At 34.7% G+C, this 19,318-nt stretch overlaps 2 protein-coding genes across 2 annotated transcripts; one reads left to right on the plus strand and one right to left on the minus strand.

Annotated features, from left to right (window-relative positions):
- Positions 1-2,733: 2,733 nt before the first annotated feature.
- On the minus strand, positions 2,734-3,321 carry LOC134244629 (uncharacterized protein K02A2.6-like). The gene has a single exon (XM_062726888.1). The coding sequence runs from the start codon at positions 3,319-3,321 to the stop codon at positions 2,734-2,736; it is 588 nt and encodes a 195-aa protein (XP_062582872.1).
- Positions 3,322-9,382: 6,061 nt separating this feature from the next.
- On the plus strand, positions 9,383-11,277 carry LOC134244630 (uncharacterized; the record flags this gene model as incomplete). The annotated part of the gene is made up of 4 exons (XM_062726889.1): positions 9,383-9,686; positions 10,365-10,550; positions 10,718-10,922; positions 11,135-11,277. Coding segments are annotated over exons 1-4 (838 nt in total), but the record flags the coding sequence as incomplete, so codon positions are not given.
- Positions 11,278-19,318: the final 8,041 nt, after the last annotated feature.

The following is a 19,318-nucleotide window of genomic DNA, read 5'->3' on the forward strand; positions in this document are numbered from 1 at the left end:
TTGTTCAGTAATTCTTAAATAACATACTTACTTCCTCCGTAGGTTTTTTTTTGTGTCCTTTAGTTCCTAAACAAGAATATCAGTAGTCTCGTTTAAAGTCATCATTTCGTAAGTTCTATGGTCGACACAATGACTATGTCAACAAATACAATTTATCATTGAGTCAAATGCTGACTGACGTTTTTCATACGAATTGTTAGTCCATTATTTATATACTGAATTGACGACGGAATATTTCCGTTATATCCTGACTATGACAACAAGCACACGGCGGGTGTGACCGGTCGGCAGGGGATGCTCACTCCTCTATGGGACCTGATCCCACCTCTGATGTTTCGAAGGTCCGTGTTTGCTCTGCTGTTTTTTTATATTGTTTAATGGACTTTGAGATTGAATGGTCGGCAGGGGATGTTCACTCCTCCATGGCACCCGATCCAACCTCGAGCAGGAGGGTTCATCACTCCGATCCTAATTCTTCCCCAACAATTTAAGTAAATAAAATTATAGGATAAACTAATTTGAAAGTAATCATGATACTTCAAGCGATTTTGAAAAGATTAAAATCTTTACAGCAACACTGAACATAAAATATATTGTTAATTTTAAACCAATTGAAAAAATATCTCCTTTACACCAAGAAATTATAAGCAAGTTATATATGGCATTACAACTGAGTTCCTGAACTACAAAATATATTAAGGGACAGTGCTTTCGTAAATTATATGGTCGATACAATGAACTTGTCAGCAAATACGATTTATCATTGAATGAAATGCTGACTGAAGTTTTTCATACCATTATTTATACACTGAATTGACCACGGATTTTTTCCCGTTATTTCCTGATTATGACAGCGAGCACACGGCGGGTGTGACCGGTCGGCAGGGGATGCTCACTCCTCCATGGCACCTGATCCCACCTCTGATGTTTCGGAGGTCCGTGTTTGCTCTGCTCTTATTTTGTATATTTGTTTAATGGACGTTGAGATTGAATACTGTTCGTTATTTCCATATCCTTCATCTCCCAATTAATTACAAATATTAAGATAAATATTTCCCTAACTTACATTACTTTGACTTACTTACACTTACTGCTCTTATAAATAATGATATCAATCTAATGTCTCTTATAAGGTCTACTGAATCTACGATCTGGCCAGAAAAGATCATCTAATGGCGACTGGTGCTCTGTAGCTCTGTGTGCTGGCTTTGGAAGGATTATTCTTGAAATGGTTACCACAAACTGCAACCTCTTAGGTTGTTTCCTCGGGGACCTTCTGCGGGGAACTGGATTGTAGCGCTCACCCTCGCCGGGGCCATCATGAATGAACTTCACATTCGATTGAGAACCAACTCCAGAATCCAACCTCTTCTCCAGGTCTGATATGGTGACCTGATTCTTCTGGATGACACGCTTCTGCCGGTCAATCTCTTTCTGGAGGCGGGCATTCTCCTCCCGCAGGGAAATCTCAGGCTCGACGGGCTCCTGTATAAAAAAACTCTTTAATCAGCTGCTGATCCTCCTCGGTCAGCAGCTCTGGCAGGGAAGATTCTGGAGCGAATGGCAGAGTAGCTGTGACAGGTGATGGAGGAGGTGGTAACGAGGAACCAGAGGATGGCAGCGACACCTGTGTCAAGGTTGAAAGCAGCGACTGCGACGGAAAGGATGGCAATGAGCTGGAGGACGTCAGCAACAGCGGTGGCAAGGTTGTCAATGAGCTGGAGGACGTCAGCGACTGTGGTGGAAAAGATGGAAGCATCGAAGATGGCAACGACAGTGGTGGAAAGGAGGACAGGGAGCCAGAGGATGAGAGCGACGAAGATGGCACGGAGGATGTGGAAGTAGGAAGACTCTTGGCTGGCCTCTTCTTCGATTCCCAATGTGAGATCGATTCCTCTACTGTCAAGGGTTGCAGCATCTCCTTCGAATTGTCTCTCACTGTCATGAAGCCTGACCCCCCAGCGTCGGCCGTCTCTCCTGTCCTCAGCTTATGTTGAAGGTACCACTTGCTGTGCTTCAGAAATTTTGCTTTCTGGACTGCGGAAAAATCACACAGTGAACAATGATATGGATAGTCCTCATATCTAAGATGTTTTACATAGATATGGTTTGTCACATCCAGCTTCTCACCACGAAACCCACATGGCTTACACTAATAGACATGCCCCCTCTTCCCGGCAGACGACAATCTTAAGGAAGACATCTTAAATGTAAGAACCAATATCATATTACTGGTAAATATGTATTATATAAACCAACAACATGGTTGGTAAATCACAACCAACAACAAATATTGGTACATCCTAAAGTAAATTTTCAAATATCATCTCTGCCTAATAAATCAGGATCCCCCTCCTATACATAGGTTGAGACTTGTTCACAATACAAGTAATTCATTTGATCCTTTAATCAGGTAAACTCTTTTTATTAAGGAAATGAAAACATCATAACATGTATACATAAGAAAATCACAATACTGCGCTAGTCCAACTGGCACCTAACTAAATTTTCCTTAATTTTTGTACAATGTTCTGGACCCACTTCGGTGGCTGACTTCCACGATACGGCAGTAATTTATTGTGATTTACAACTTTTCGCTGACCACGGGCATCAAGTTGTATCTCAAAGACAAGGTCACTGTGGACTTTGACCACAACACATGTTCCTATGTAGACAGGTTGTAGTTTGGCACATTCTCCAACATATATGTTCTCGTTTAGTTTCCATACTATGTCACCAACTGAATAACTGTTCCTTAGAGTCGTAGAAGTTTTTCTGGCGTTCAGATGCTCGTCCCAAAGATTTGCGACATATTTCATGTGCTTTATTAAGTTGACTTCTTATTTCCTCAACATAGTTACCATAGGATGAGGTTAATTCTTTTGTTAATGTTTCAGGCCTGTAAACGACCTCACAGGAAAGGCGGACCCCCTGTCCAAAAATCAGCATGTTTGGCGTCAACCCCGTAGACTCCTGAGGGGTAGAACGATAAGCAGCAGTAACACAACTAAGGTAAATATCCCATTCATCATCCATGATAATATAAGCACGAATCATCTGGATAAGGGTTCGGTTGAATCTTTCAACCAGGCCATTACCTTTAGGATTTCTAGGCGTTGTTCTGGTTTTCTTTATTTGAAGGAAGCTACACATTTCAGCTATTATATTAGATTCAAAATTTCTGCCTTGGTCTGAGTGTAAAGATAATGGACAACCAAAACGTGAAACTATCTCTAGTAGAACTTTTGCAGTAGCACGAGCAGTCTGGTCAGGCACTGGAAAAGCTTCGACCCACTTGAAGAAATAATCTCTGCATACCATAATGTAATGTAGCGGTTTCCTTGTTTTGTTACTGGCAGCGGACCAAGGAAATCAACACCCAGTCGCTCCCAAGGTGCGCCCACGGGACAGCTTCCTAACTAGGCTTTAGGATTCTTGTTTGGTGTTTTGTTAGCTTCACAGGACTCACAAGACTGAATGAATGTTTTAACTGAGTCTTTCATTTCGTACCAGTAGAACTGTTGTGTAATCCTGTGTTTGGTCTTCTTAATGCCCAAATGTCCGGCCCACAAAGAACAATGGCAGAGTTGTAAAATCCCTAATTTAAGTTTCTCTTAAACAATAAACCGTGTCATTGTAAGACCCATTGTGGTTGTACATTCCTTATATAAAACACCTTCTTTGAAGCATAGTTGATCCCATAAACAAACATAATGTCTGATTGCTGGAGAATATTTGAACACTGGTTTACTTCCTGCCAGTTTCCACTTAAGCACTGGACCAATACCATTATCTTCCATCTGAAGACATTGTAAACTTGATGACTTGTATTTTGACATCCATTGTGTCCCTTCAGGTAAATTTTTAGAGCTGTCACGCTTTCTTGTCATTACACGAATAGCACCCCCCTGATTAAGGTTTTCCTGAGTTTCCATAGTCTCAGCTCTCAATACAATTTATCATTGAATGAAATGCTGACTGACGTTTTTCATACCAATTGTTAGTCCATTATTTATACACTGAATTGACCACGGATTTTTTCCGTTATTTCCTGATTATGACAACGAGCACACGGCGGGTGTGACCGGTCGGCTGGGGATGCTCACTCCTCCATGGCACCTGATCCCACCTCTGATGTTTCGGAGGTCCGTGTTTGCTCTGCTCTTATTTTATATATTTGTTTAATGGACGATGAGATTGAATACTGTTCGTTATTTCCATATCCTTCTGCACTTAATACAAGGTCCACATTTCAGGCTTTCTAAACTGTCACCTGAGCAGCTACAATCGGCTGGGTTCGGACATCTTGATAGACTGTCAGCATTACCATGCTGTGTACCAGGCCTATACTCGATTTCAAAATTGCGCCCGTCCTCCGCCCATTGTCGTCATATCACAGTACACACTGATTGGTATCGTTAATGTTCTGTAGGGGTATATATCGTATGTTCCACGGATCTGATCATCTGCACAACGGTTCTTACAATCGGAAGGAATAACTACAAAGACACTGAATATTTAAAATGTTTGACAAAGTTAGATTTTAAAAATACATCATGTTAAAGAAAATTTGCTAGAATACAAACATAACCATCACGCTTGCTTCTAAGAGCTCCCGCGTCCGTCTTTTTTGTAGGGCCCTATTTTGCCTCTACTCAGGCCATTGTGACCTCCAATCTCGACATTCTACTGTACCCTCAGTTAACAGAATGGTTTCTATTCACTGTCACTTCCCACTTCATATTAAGCTTTTCTAGCATCTATCCCAACCGCACAGAATTATTCCACTTCAATATGGGTTATTCTTCTTCCTACATCTTCGCAAGCAAAGGGTTGGAGGCTGTCCCGGCAAACTACCACCCATTTATAATGGAAATTAAAGCCTGGTTGAGGTTGTTCACAGTCCTATCCAAGGTGGTGGTTGATCCAATAGAATGCGAAAAATGTTTATGATCAAATCAGTCTAGCTTGACACTGAAGCAACAGAATCAGAGTCATTTTCATTTACACTATATACATGTAATAAAAGTATTTATAAGAGTGAAATTATAAACACTTTTTTTATTAATGAGGATGTGAATAATGACTTACTGATGATGTTATTAGAAGTGAATGATGATGGTGGTAATGACTATTCTATACTCCCTCGCATCTACAAATCAAGGTTTTGTTTTAGAGTATAATGTACGAGTATTTATATCATGTATAATCGGTGGATCCGATTATCAACAGTTCATACATGTCCAAGACCTAATCTGATGTCGATATCGACGATATCGGCAGCGTGGTGTCGATATCGTCGTCGATATCGTCAAAAACTTTAATTGATTCATATGCGATGTCGATATCGACGATATCGAAAATTGAATGTCGATATCGACGTCGATATCGACGAAAACTATAATTGACTCTAATGTGATGTCGCTATCGACAAAACTATGATTGACTCTAATGTGATGTCGATATCGACGATATCGAAAATTGAATGTCGATATCGACCTTAATCAAAACATAAGCCTTTTATGTAAGCCGACGCTGTCATAATTATGACGTCGATAGGACATCGATGACAAAGAATTGATGAATAATAGAATCATTATTAAATATTCCAAAAACTGTATGAAATTATCTTAAAATTTATTTGTTTATTAAAAATATTAATCATATATTGATCTATAAATATATAATCTGTTCCTCAAATAATAAGCATGTACAATTAACATATCTTCTAATCATTTGTTTACATGATTTCCTACTTATCTTCTAGTGGCTTTGAAGTTTAATTCTCTTTGTACTCTTTATAATTTTGTCTTCATTGTACATGTTGCACATAATCAAATGAAACAAATTGTAGCTTGCATACGTCATATGTTTCGTTGCATGTTTCAATTTGGAAACAAACTTAAATGTCTGTTCACATGCTTCTGTGTTTAAGTCACAAAATTCTTTAACTTTGTGTGGATTTACATTTTGTTTGCACCATTTGTCAACATGGTTTTTAAAGTGCATTTTATCCACCACCATTGGAAGATTTGCAATGAACTTTCCGGCCGCTGTTTTTTGTCGACTGTTGACATAGCGCTTTAAATGGCAGGCATCATCATAGGCAAATAATCGTGGAAAATGCTGCACAGCATGCCAAAGCCAAGTGAGGAATACATATACTTGCGAAAGTGATTCGCAACCAAATAGCTCGGTAATACCCACAACTACCCCACAGTTGTACACCGCACAGCATATTCCGGCCGACCGGTGTTTGTTAGCTGCCTGTTTCCTTTTCTCTGTTTTACACTGCAGTGAATGTTGATTCTCATCTGTATCAGGTTGGGTTTCAATCTAAATGTCAATAAAAAAATTATTTCCCAACTAGATTCTTTCGTATTCTTGTTTACCGATATTGACATATATATATTTCTTTTAAAGATCAATTGTATCGTAGTTTGAAAACATTTATTTTGAGAGAAAGATTTGTTGTGGGATGGGTAAAAATGGATTGACAAGAGAAAACAGAGAGATTACAGGAGAAAGAAAATGGAATAATTCATCTATTTCCTGATTAATATTCTTAAAATACAGTATTATTTCACAATGAAAAAAAATCAGTGATATTTAAACTTTACCTTATTAACCTTCATAAGAGAATGCTGGTGATTTACACAGAAGTAGGAACCTTTGACAGGCGTCTGATTACAACCAACAGTAATGCTTCCACTTTCCTCACAACAAATGTCGCCTACCATAAAGTCGCAAACTAGTCTGGTGCCTTTCATATGACCATCTATGATAAGTGCTTGACTACAATCTGAAAGAAAAATCATGTATCTTAAATATATATAAAATTTATACAATGTTTTTGCTCACGAAACGTCTAAAGGCGAACCATTTGTATTCGAAACCTCACCTTACACAATGTTAATTAAAATAAAAATACAATATTTTAGATTCAATAGGGTATACTTAAAAATGTTTCTCACATTTCAATTAATTTACATTCACTTATATCATAGAATATAATTTTTTAGGTACTAACTCCATGATAGATGAGCACATTTAGGGTATATATTGCTTGCTGTTTCAATGAAATGAGTACATTTATTCAATAATTAAAGATATTCAAATATATTTAAGGTGATAAGAATTAACCCAAATTGTATCGGTCAACGGAGGTAGACTTTAACAGCCCCCAAATCAACAAGATACTCGCGTTCATAGGACTACAAAACAGCATTTAGGTCATTAAACTGATGAGGGCTAGTCTTTGCACAAGTATTCTACTGATTAAGCTTAGTCGTGCACACATTAATAAATTAGGGTTAGTCCTTATACAATTATTCGACTGATTAGGGTTAGGCTTGCAGCCACCTATGAGATTAGGGTTAGTCCTAGCCACCTATGAGATCAGAGTTATTCTTCGCACAGTTATTTGACCGATTAGGGTTAGTCTTGCACCCAACTAGGAGATTAGGGTTAGTCCTCGCACAGTTATTTGACTGATTAGGGTTAGTCTTGCACCCACTTATGAGATAAGGGTTAGTCCTCTTACATTATTCGACTGTTGAGGATTAGAAAATTATTTGCGGAGGGACTACAGATCATAGCCCTGCAAACTGTATGAATGCTTAGGGTTCATGACCTCTTATTTTAGAAAAAAAAATTTGCTTCTACAGTTTTCGAAAGATCATTATCCTTTAAATATTTCTTATTTCATAAACATACTCAATTCGCCCTCGCCGACAATAAATTTTAGCGAGTTTTCTTGGGGACCGATGAAGTTGTTCCAAAAAAAACCATCTTCAAAAAAAATTACGTAATATATACCGAGCTTAAATATTTACTAAACTTACACACCTTTTGACTTGCAGTTGTCACAATGATGACTATCAGACCATTTCTTTGTAAAGTGTTCATGTATCCTTGGCAGAATCCTTTGTATTTCAGCATCGACTTCAGAACACACCAACGTATCGATGTTTCTCTCCCCCAAACCGATTTTCATTTCTATCAAATGCCATTTAAACCACGCCTCAGACAATCGCCTTCTGTCCATTACTCTAACCTTGCTATATACTGACCAGTCTTCCCCAAAATTTACATCATTGTATGCGTTTGAAATTCCTTCAAATGCTGATCCATTTCTATACCTGTAATAAAATTAATTCATTTTTTAATAAAATATGACGAAATGAAATAGTACATTTAAAAAAATTTAATACACCACTTTACGAAAATTCTACAAACATTTAATAAGGACACACTAATTTAATTTTTTGCTCGGTGGACCTCGAGCGCTCTCATTAAAAAAAACTAAAGAAATTTAAATTCCCGGCACCAAGAGAATGCTGTGATCCTTCCTGTTTTATTTCCGTTTAAAATTTTCATACTAGTATTTTACGTCTGTTGAATTTAAAAACCAGAAACAATGTAATTGTATGTTCATTTTTTTTCATGTTCTGTAAAATAATGGCTTTAAATAAAGTTATAATATTTTTTATCACTTGCAGGCTTCTCTTAGTCCGACGAACAACAACAAAAAATTGGTGGGGACTAAATATAGGAAAACATTGTATTTACATGAAGTACAGCTTAAAATACATGTATAATGTATTTCAATAAGACTAACATATCTCGATCGACAGCATAAATCAATTGGGTTTCGAACACAGTGTCCCTGGTGCTCATAAAGTACTGCTGTCCCAAAATATCATTAAAGTATATTTCTGAATCTCCGTACTTGAGGGAATTTAATGAGTAAACAGTTTTACATTTTTTACATGTCCCAGTATGAAGCTGTCCAGGAAATCCCCCGCCATTCCTTTCAAAAACTGTACACTTCGACGAAGACCGGAAATGCAAAACTGCCCCGCAACAGACATCTACCGGGGGGAAAAGGTTTCTCAAACCCACATCATTGGCTCCACTCTCCTTTATAAAATCCAGAACTTCCCTCTCCACATAATCTTTACAAATTATCATTGGTGCATCCCCATATCTAGGCAGTATCTCCTCCATTTTTTCAGTAGCCACAGTTACTTCTTCTTTTGAATATTCATTTTCTCCTGTCGTTCTTTTTAGCACATCAGTTATGATTTTTTCCCGATTTTTTAAACCCTTCGGAAAAATTCTCATTAAATTGACGCAAGTCAAAATGTCCTGCAGCCTTCTAAATGGTCTCAGTATAGCATTGAAATTCATTGCAATTTTTTTTTAAATTCGGCAACGGTTTTCCATACTTCACGTTACATTTTACGCTTTGATTATGACGTCATACATACATATACAGATCAACATCATGAGGCAGTATTATTTTAAAATTCTACAAATTATTAATTCCAGAAAATTAAATAATAAAATAAATCGTTTTATTATACAAATAGTTTTACCCATGACATACTATTTACGAGATGTTTTCGATCAAAAAACTGGAGATATGTTGGAAAATATTTCTTCCGCTAACAGCATACCGCCCGAGTTTCTGCTTCCACCATTCTTAGCTGCCTGTGGACACTTCCTTGGAAAATCTGTAGTTTGTCCTTGGGGAACCTGGAAGCAGCCGGCAATAATTTATTCCACTACAGTAGGATTTACCGGCACCAACAAATCTGCTGCCATAGAAATCATAAAGGGAGCCATTCAAGAAGTGGAATCTGCACAGGGGATACCCTTTCAGAACTCCCGAATTAACCAATGTAAGATTTTTGTCTAACTTTAGAACAACAACCAGCTTGTTTTAAGACATATCTTAGGTGATTTTAATTGAAACAACTAAGAATTATCTGTTTGCTAATATGAATCAAATATTTGTTGTAAATTATTAATTTCCCTTAAGGATTCGCACTAAATGAATTATACATAAATACACAGTACACCGTAACAATGTATAAATGTGCCTGTACAAATATAAATGGGGAAAGTAGCTAATAAAAATGATCTCATTAATTAACATTTATGCCAGACCAATAAAATGCATTTTTGTTTGGGTGTGGTTCGGGGGGGGGGGGGGGGGCAAGAACATACACTTTCAGTTGCAGGGCACTATCAACTATGAAAAATTGACAAGCTATAAAAAGGGGGATCATCGAATGTTTTATTGATGGGGCACAAACACATATAGCTGTTTCCTAATACATTGGCATAATTAAATTGACTTTATTTTTTAAAAATTACAAATACAACATATCAATCGTGTATTCACTTACTTTTTTCTAAAAGGGAAAAGGGGCACGCCCATTAAAGAAAAAAAATTACCCAGAAATGTTTTTGATAAGGAAGGAATATAAAAATTGTAATAATCTCCAAATCATATTATTTTTATAATAGCATTATATGAAAAAATTATTAAATAAACTTTACATTTTGTGTTGTAGCTGCAACAGTGGAATCACTTTTGAAACAACTAACACAAGAAAACAGGCAAATTATGATGTGGGACGAGTTAAAAACTTGGCAAACAAGTCTTGGATTGTATAAATCCGGCAGTGCGTCTGACTACGACACAACCATTTATCTTACTGCGTACAATGGTGGTTCCCTAAAACGGCAGACATGCAACAGTATGTAGAGTATTGCAATATATCTTATATAATAATAATTTTAATGATTATGAAATATAATAATAATGATATAATAAATATATATCTGTTACATCGAGCTCATACATTTTGCTTTGAAATTGAAATACTTCAAAATTGCTTCAAATTGAAATTCATTTATAAATTAGGCAACACGGCAATTCCTTGTCCTGTCTTAAATTTGACCGGAATGTCGCACCCTGGAGAAATCTGCAAACGACTGGACGAGGAGAGAAAAACTTCCGACAACAACGATGGACTGTATAGCAGATTTCTTATGTGCATGCCGGAACCAGTCTTCTCATTTGCAGACGAAGTACAGGAGGTTAGGCAGGACCTTCCCAGCTTGGCAAAGTACTATTATGAATTATATCTTTTACGTGTAGTAATACAACCCGTATTCAATTATTACTGATCTTCAGTTAGACCACACTACAATGTACTTCTTTTTTAGTATAACTGATGCATAAAATTGCCCATGGAAATCATATATCAATGTGCCTATTTGTCCATTTTATCCACAAAGGATTTATGCATTTTTTCCCTCATTTCTCATGTTATTTCAGGTTGTTCTATGCAGTGGAGAAAATGAATGTCGGAACTAATTTGTACACTTACGGAACATCAGCTCTAGCTATTGCTAAACAGTACTACAATGATCAACAAACCTTCCTCAAAACAAACCATCAAAATGATACGTTCTTGTCAGGTAATTTTCTTTAAACACCCATTCTCAATATAAGGGCTCAAATAATGTCGCCTCATTTTCATTTAAAAGAAATACCACTGATGTAATTTCTAAATTAACATTATAAATAGTCATATAACAATGAATAAATATTCATATAATTATCGATCTGAAAGAGTATTTAAGGAGTTCCAAATTCAAATATAGTAGCCTATTTGAAATGTACGTTACTGTCGCGGAGGCAAATATTATTCTGAATCCCCTCTGTGTAATATATAGTTTTGATTCTTAAGTAAAAATTTTCTGATAAGTTAAACCTTGTATCATATATATTTCTTTTCATAACAATAAATACATTTTCTTTGTGATAATAAATAATTTGTACTGTGCAATGTCCCTGTCGCTGAATTCTATTTCAACCACATTACAAACAAACACAAAGATTATACACCTGATAATTTTGTTCTCCTTTATTTAATGATGGGCTAAATTTGAAATTTCAATAGATTAATTACTCCTATTTAGATAATGTAACAAAAAATTGAACAATTTGAGCAACTTCAATAAATATGTTTACGGAATGAAAGACATTTTCAATCGTAGAGATAAGAAAGAAATGTACGTTACCTATATTCTTCCATGAAGAATATATATTAAGTAGAAAATATGAGACGACTCTGAATAAGCAACCCCTTGTATCCTGTAAACTGGCAAAGACGTTTTGCTAAACACAATTAAAAATTATTTTTTACATGAAAAGTGATCATTTGAAATGGACGTGACTGAAATGTACGTTACCATGAAATTCGAATTAAGTGAATCTCGCACGAATTTTCATGTATTCTCATACTTTCACACACTGAAATGTGTACACAAAGGAAAGTTTCAAAGGTTGGAGGTCGGCTAAATCCCAAAATTAATGAAAAGAAACGTTTCTGCTGAGGAAAAAAAATATATTAAGGTCAATTATATGTAATACAATTTTGATACCTGGTATATATTTCTGAATACGAAACCTGTATGATGCATTTCTTATGATATGCAAGTCCAAATAGTATCAATATATTGCGTGTCTAACGTACGCTTGTGGAAGAGAATTGATTTTTATATTTGAAATGTACGTTACGTACGGTAACGTACATTTAACGTATTTCTAACTGACATTTTTTTTAATTTAGTCAATGAATTGCGTTTACACGAGCGAAACAAAATTATCGTTACAATCCATTTGACAACTGGCCACATAGATCCATCTAAATGCACCCCTAATCCTCGTAAATGTTTTAGACTGTTACCACATGCTAGAAAATTTATTTCGAAGTGTCTTAAAGTCATCTTTGGCAACCTTTTTGCAGTTTGTTTACTTTTGATATGCGACTTTTCATCAATATGAATTTAATTGTTGTTGATAATTTAAAACAAGGTATGCATAGGCTTATAATTGGTAAAAAAAAAAGAAACAAAAAATAAAAAAAAAGAAACAAATAGGCCTAAACCCAGAACACAAGACGGTCACGTACATTTCAAATACTGAAAGGCACACAATACTCAGTTTTGTTTGAATCATTGCATTTTGGGTTATATTTTTCCAGATCTGCTGAAAAGCACGTATGTTTGTGTTTTGAAAAACGATGTTGCAACATACTAAATGAAATTGTTAACAAACTGTCGATGGATATATTCGGAATAGATTTATGTTAAGTTGCAATGGCCAAACACGAGCATTTGTCAGATCATAGCAAAGTACGTCTGACTCTTATATTTTTTTGTCTGTACCCTTGCACACAGGTAGAAGTAACTAGGCTACGACCGGTGTCAATTTCAGCGAAACAGCACAAAAGAATGGTAATGAACTGAGGTGGAGGGGACTCTCCAATAATATGTGAAATGAACGTTACCGAAGTGACGTGACATTCATGTAGTTGGTGACAAATAACCTCGTTTGTTACATTATGATTTCTTATATTACTGTCTTAAAACGCTTCATTGAAATGATTTTTATGTCAATAATTGCTTTTTTTTCAAAATTTTCTTATTACTAATTTACATATTATTACACGCTTGAAATGTACGTTACCTACTCATATTTTGAGGCAATCGTGTCTTTATAGTGGTGATTGCGACATGTAACACAATGTGATTACATAGAGAATCTTTTTTTTAATAAACTGAAACAAAACGATGAATTTTTAGATGAATTTGAATCTTTCTATTAAACAGAAATATATCTTGAAATGTACGTTACATTTACGTAAGTTTTCTAAATCGGCATGGATATATGTTAAAAAAGACAGTACGTACAAAATAGAATTTTACTACATGTACATGTTAGGTTCCAATATCTATAGAAAATGACAAGATTCCAAACTGATCGCTCTAAACAAAACAGAGAGAAGAATTTAAGGCATGTATTATAAAAATGTTTTTATACACCTGGATCAAAAAGTACCTGTGTTTTTTGAAAGGGAAAATCAAACGCACGTTCATATTCAGAGAGAATATGTTGCTGACAGAGTTGGCAGGATGTGCTGGTGTGAAGATGATATATTCTTATTGTGAATTTTAATGAATTCATTTTTTGTAGACCTTTCAGGACATTGCAGAAAGAGTAACGTACATTTCCAGCTACACTTCTGAATAAAATCACCCTCTTGCTTTATCGTCTTGTCATTTTTCCATGTATTATAATTTGATGAAAAAAAATCTGGAAACAAAATCTTCAGATACTTTCTTTCAAAGATAATTGATAGAAAAATTGTTTTCTTGAACTTTATTTTTTTAAAAAAATCAGAGAGGCATTTGTGCCCTTATATTGAGAATGGGTGTAAACATAATTAAACATGATAATTATATAAATACAGTACGTACAATACATAATTATACAGAAAAGAAAATTGGGATCGGGAATTATAAAACACTGTATAAAATTTACAGGACTGATTGGCAAAGCCAAAGGCCAAGTCCACAGATTGGCCATGATCATTGAGGCTATATGCAAAGCGCAAGACGCACTTCATGAAATTGATTCTCAATTTTCTCAGGATCAACGAGGACTTCATAAGAAAACTGGATGAGTATCTGCGACAGAAGACCCTGGACAAGATTATCTCTGAATCCGCCACCATATATTGCATTGCATTAAATGACTATTTCCTGCACCAGAAGAAAATTCTTGCTGGATATAGTAAAGAAAACGACAGCTCTCTCTGACTTGCTGAACGCAGCCCTGGTGAAGAAAATCATTTATATCCCGGTAAAGCTGTCATTTCCAAGACGTTGCACGATTCTCTAGGTCTAGCGCCGATACCATTAAACAACATTAAACAACACATGAAAGAGCTAGCAGACACGGGTTTTGGCGGTGTAAACAACAACGGCCAGTTGGAGGTGGGAGAGACTTAAATGTCTCATTCTCATATTCATGTTTAAGTCACAAAATTCTTTAACTTTGTGTGGATTTACATTTTGTTTGCACCATTTGTTTTTTTAAAGTGCATTTTATCCACCACCATTGTAAGATTTGCAATGAACTTTCCTGCCGCTGTTTTTTATCGACTGTTGACATAGCGCTTTAAATGGCAGGCGTCATCATAAGCAAATAATCGTGGAAAATGCTGCACAGCATGCCAAAGCCAAGTGAGGAATACATATACTTGCGAATATATTCGCAACCAAATAGCTTTATACCCAAAACTACCCCACAGTTATATACCGCACAGCATATTCCGGCGGACCGGTGTTTGTTAGCTGCAAAACTGTTTCCTTTTCTCTGTTTTACACTGCAGTGAAGTTGATTCTCATCTGTATCAGGTTGCGTTTCAATCTAAATGTCTGAAAAAAAATTATGGCTTTTCCCATTTCTAGATTCTTTCTATTCTTGTATATACCGATATTGACATATATATTTCTTTTAAAATTCAACGTAACATAGTTTGAAAACATTTATTTTGAGAGAAAGATTTAGCTATGGGTAAAAATGGATTGACAAGAGAAAACAGAGAGATTAAAGGAGAAACAAAATGGAATAAAATTTATCTATTTCCTGATTAATATTCTTAAAATATAGTATTATTTCACAATGATAAAAATCATATATTTAAACGTTACCTTATTAACCTTCATAAGAGAATGCTGATGATTTTAACAGAAGTAGGAACCTTTGACAGGCGTCTGATTACAACCAACCGTAATGCTTCCAATTTCCTCACAACAAATGTCGCCTTCCATAAAGTTGCAAATTTTTCTGGTGCCTTTCATATGACCATCTATATAAGTGCTTGACTACAAACTGAAAAAAAATCATCTCTCTTAAATCTATTTAAAAAATACAATGTATTTTGCTCACGAAAAAAACGCAAACCATTTGTATTCGAAACCTCACCTTACACAATGTTAAAAAATAAAAATACAATATTTTGGATATAATAGGGTATATATAAAAATGTTTCTCACATTTCAATTAAAAACTCATTTAAATAATAGAATATAAAATTTTTAGGTACTAACTCCGTGATAGATGAAAAATTTAGGGTATATATTGCTTGTTGTTTCAATGAAGCATTTATGTACATTTATTCAATAATTAAAGATATTCAAATATAAAAAGGTGATAAGAATTAACCTATAATTGTATCGGTGATACAAGTTTGTGTACAGGACCCAAATCAACAAGATACTCGCTGGGAATTAACTACAAAACAGCATTTAGGTCATTGAACTGATGAGGGCTAGTCCTAACAGCAAGTGGTTAATTAAGGTTAGAAAAGGTGCACACATTAATAAATTAGGGTCATAATATTAATATAAAAGTCTGAAAATTGTTTTGTACAAATATATGATTTGTCAGCGACTCTATATATATCTTTTGACAGTTATAATTGACAATAATTGTGAAATTGCACCCACTTATGAGATAAGGGTTAGTACATTGTACATTTTTAGATGTTTGTATTCGAATAATTCTCTTGTATGCGAAACTAAGTGGCTTGTCTATATCTGACTAAAATTTTGTAGACATTTATTTTAGGAAAAAAAAATTTCTAATACAGTTAAATCGAAAAAAAATTATCCATAAATATTTTGATTTCATTGTCATCGCAGGTATGTCCATTTAGATAAGGGATGTCCGCTGCTGTTGGAAATCTTGTTTTGAATTAAGAATCAGAATTAGATAGCATAAGTGTAAAAAAAAGTAATATATTTCGATTAAATATTTATTTAAATTACACACCTTTTCTAAGAATTGTCACAATGATGACTACCAACATTTCTTTGAACAAGTGTTCATGTAATTGGGAGAAGCAATTTTCTCAAATTTCTTAGCATTCTACTTTTTAATAAGGTTGACATATCAATACTTTTTATACGAAGTCCTTTTCAGATTGAAGATTAAATAAAGTACAATGTATTTTCAATTTGAAGTCTAATGAAAATCGTGTCACAGGCAGAATTTCTCATTATCTTGAAGGTTCTTTCATTTAGAAAAATAAAAATCATATACAAGTATACATGTACCTTAGCCAGTTGTTGTGTTTCTAAATATTGGTTATCATGGCAAGAAATACCAGAGTTAAGGTTAAAAACATTTTAAAAAAAATTAATGTCCTCCTCATTATCACAATTCTTCAACATTTAATAAGGCTTTGACATTTACAATAAATGATGAATTTTTTAAAGGTGGTTCGCGCGCTCTCGGTGTGAGGCAAATTTAAAAAGGTGTGAAGTAATTGTGATCTTCCTGTTAATTTTTCCGATTTTATAATTTTACCAGCAACAGTATTTTACGTCTGTTGAATTTAAAATCCAGAAACAATGTTATTGTATGTTACATTTTTTTTTTTGTTCTGTAAAATAATGGCTTTATATGAGTAATTGCTTATCACTTGAAAGTAATTATATATGTAAAACAAAAAAAAATTGGTGGTGTAAATATACAAAAACATTTTATTACATGTAGTACAGCTTAAAATACATGTATTTTGTATTTCAATAAGACTTACATATCTGTCGACCAGCATAAATCAATTGGGAAAGAACACAGTGTCCCTGGTAATTATAAAGTTTATTCTTCCCAAAAATCATTATAGTAAGTTTCTAGGAGATAGGCCTTTAGGGAATTTAATGGAGTAAGCAAATTGTATACATTTTTTACATGTCTAGTATGAAGCTGTCCCAGGAATTCCCCCGCCATTCCTTTCAAAAACTGTGCACTTTGTATAAAGTGAGGAAATGCAAGAATTTGTATGATAACAGACATCTACCGGGGAAAAGGTTTCAGTCATTAAACCCACATTATTTGCTCCCTCTGACTCCAGGAATTTAATAAAATCCAGAACTTAATATCCACATAATCTTCAGAAAATTATCATTGGTGCATCCCCATATCTATGGATACACATTTCATTTTGTGATAGAAGTTACTTCTTGCTTTGAATATTCATTTTCTCAAACCACCTTCTTTTTAGAGACATCAGTTATGAAAATCACGATTTTTTAATAAGCCTTCGGAAAAATTCTCAGGAATAAATATGAGCACGGCTGCTTGAAGCCATTCAGAGTTTAAATGGTCTCGGTATAGCATTGAAATTCATTGCAATTTTTTTTTAAAGGCAACGGTTTTCCATATTTCACGTTATATTTTACACTATGATTATCGTCATACATATACAGATCAACATCATGAGGCAGTATTATTTTAAAATTCTACAAAACAAACCTTTTTGAAAGACAAATGATTAAAATAAATCGTTTTAATTTACAAATAGTTTTACCCATGACATACTATTTATGCTTTCCATTTTGTTTTTTTTTTCATAATTCTCATAAATTTCATTGTAAAATAAATAAATTAGAACTAATGAAATAAATGAACATTTAAATAGATCAATAAATTAAAATAATATAATTACATGTAAATATTCTGAATCTAATTCAATAATTAGTTGCATGTTTCATTCATTTTTGTTAAACACATTTATTTCATAATCACCCCCTTCTGTATCACTCTTACTTTAGATTTCAATAATACAATTCCCGCAATTAAAATACTGCCAAATAACGTCGGATTAATGACGTTACCTGTTGTTACCTAGTGACGTTAATTAGTAACAAAACAAAACAAACGTCTATTTGACGTTAGGTGCATACCGTGTAAGCATCTATAATTTTAAAAGCATCCGTGATTCATAATACGACATCCTGATATAATGTTTTCATTCCAATCAAGATCTAAACAATGCTACGAAGAAAGGATATCCGTTCGAGATGTTTTCGATCAAAAAACTGGAGATATGTTGGAAAATATTTCTTCTGCTAACAGCATACCGCCCGAGTTTCTGCTTCCACCATTCTTAGCTGCCTGTGGACACTTCCTTGGAAAATCTGTAGTTTGTCCTTGGGGAACCTGGAAGCAGCCGGCAATAATTTATTCCACTACAGTAGGATTTACCGGCACCAACAAATCTGCTGCCATAGAAATCATAAAGGGAGCCATTCAAGAAGTGGAATCTGCACAGGGGATACCCTTTCAGAACTCCCGAATTAACCAATGTAAGATTTTTGTCTAACTTTAGGACAACAACCAGCTTGTTTTAAGACATATCTTAGGTGATTTTAATTGAAACAACTAAGAATTATCTGTTTGCTAATATGAATCAAATATTTGTTGTAAATTATTAATTTCCCTTAAGGATTCGCACTAAATGAATTATACATAAATACACATTACACCGTAACAATGTATAAATGTGCCTGTACAAATATAAATGGGGAAAGTAGCTAATAAAAATGATCTCATTAATTAACATTTATGCCAGACCAATAAAATGCATTTTTGTTTGGGTGTGGTTGGGGGGGGGGGGGGGGGGGAGGGGGGGGGGCAAGAACATACACTTTCAGTTGCAGGGCACTATCAACTATGAAAAATTGACAAGCTATAAAAAGGGGGATCATCGAATGTTTTATTGATGGGGCACAAACACATATAGCTGTTTCCTAATACATTGGCATAATTAAATTGACTTTATTTTTTAAAAATTACAAATACAACATATCAATCGTGTAT

Source organism: Saccostrea cucullata, unplaced genomic scaffold, assembly GCF_032062105.1.
Source record: "Saccostrea cucullata isolate Sc308-1 unplaced genomic scaffold, CSIRO_AGI_Scuc_v1 ctg5803, whole genome shotgun sequence".
Taxonomy (NCBI): Eukaryota; Metazoa; Mollusca; class Bivalvia; order Ostreida; family Ostreidae; genus Saccostrea; species Saccostrea cuccullata.

What these genes read in the sequence shown, in the direction of transcription:
- LOC134244629 (XM_062726888.1), bottom strand. Translation starts at nt 3,321, where the DNA reads ATGGTATGCAGAGATTATTTCTTCAAGTGGGTCGAAGCTTTTCCAGTG.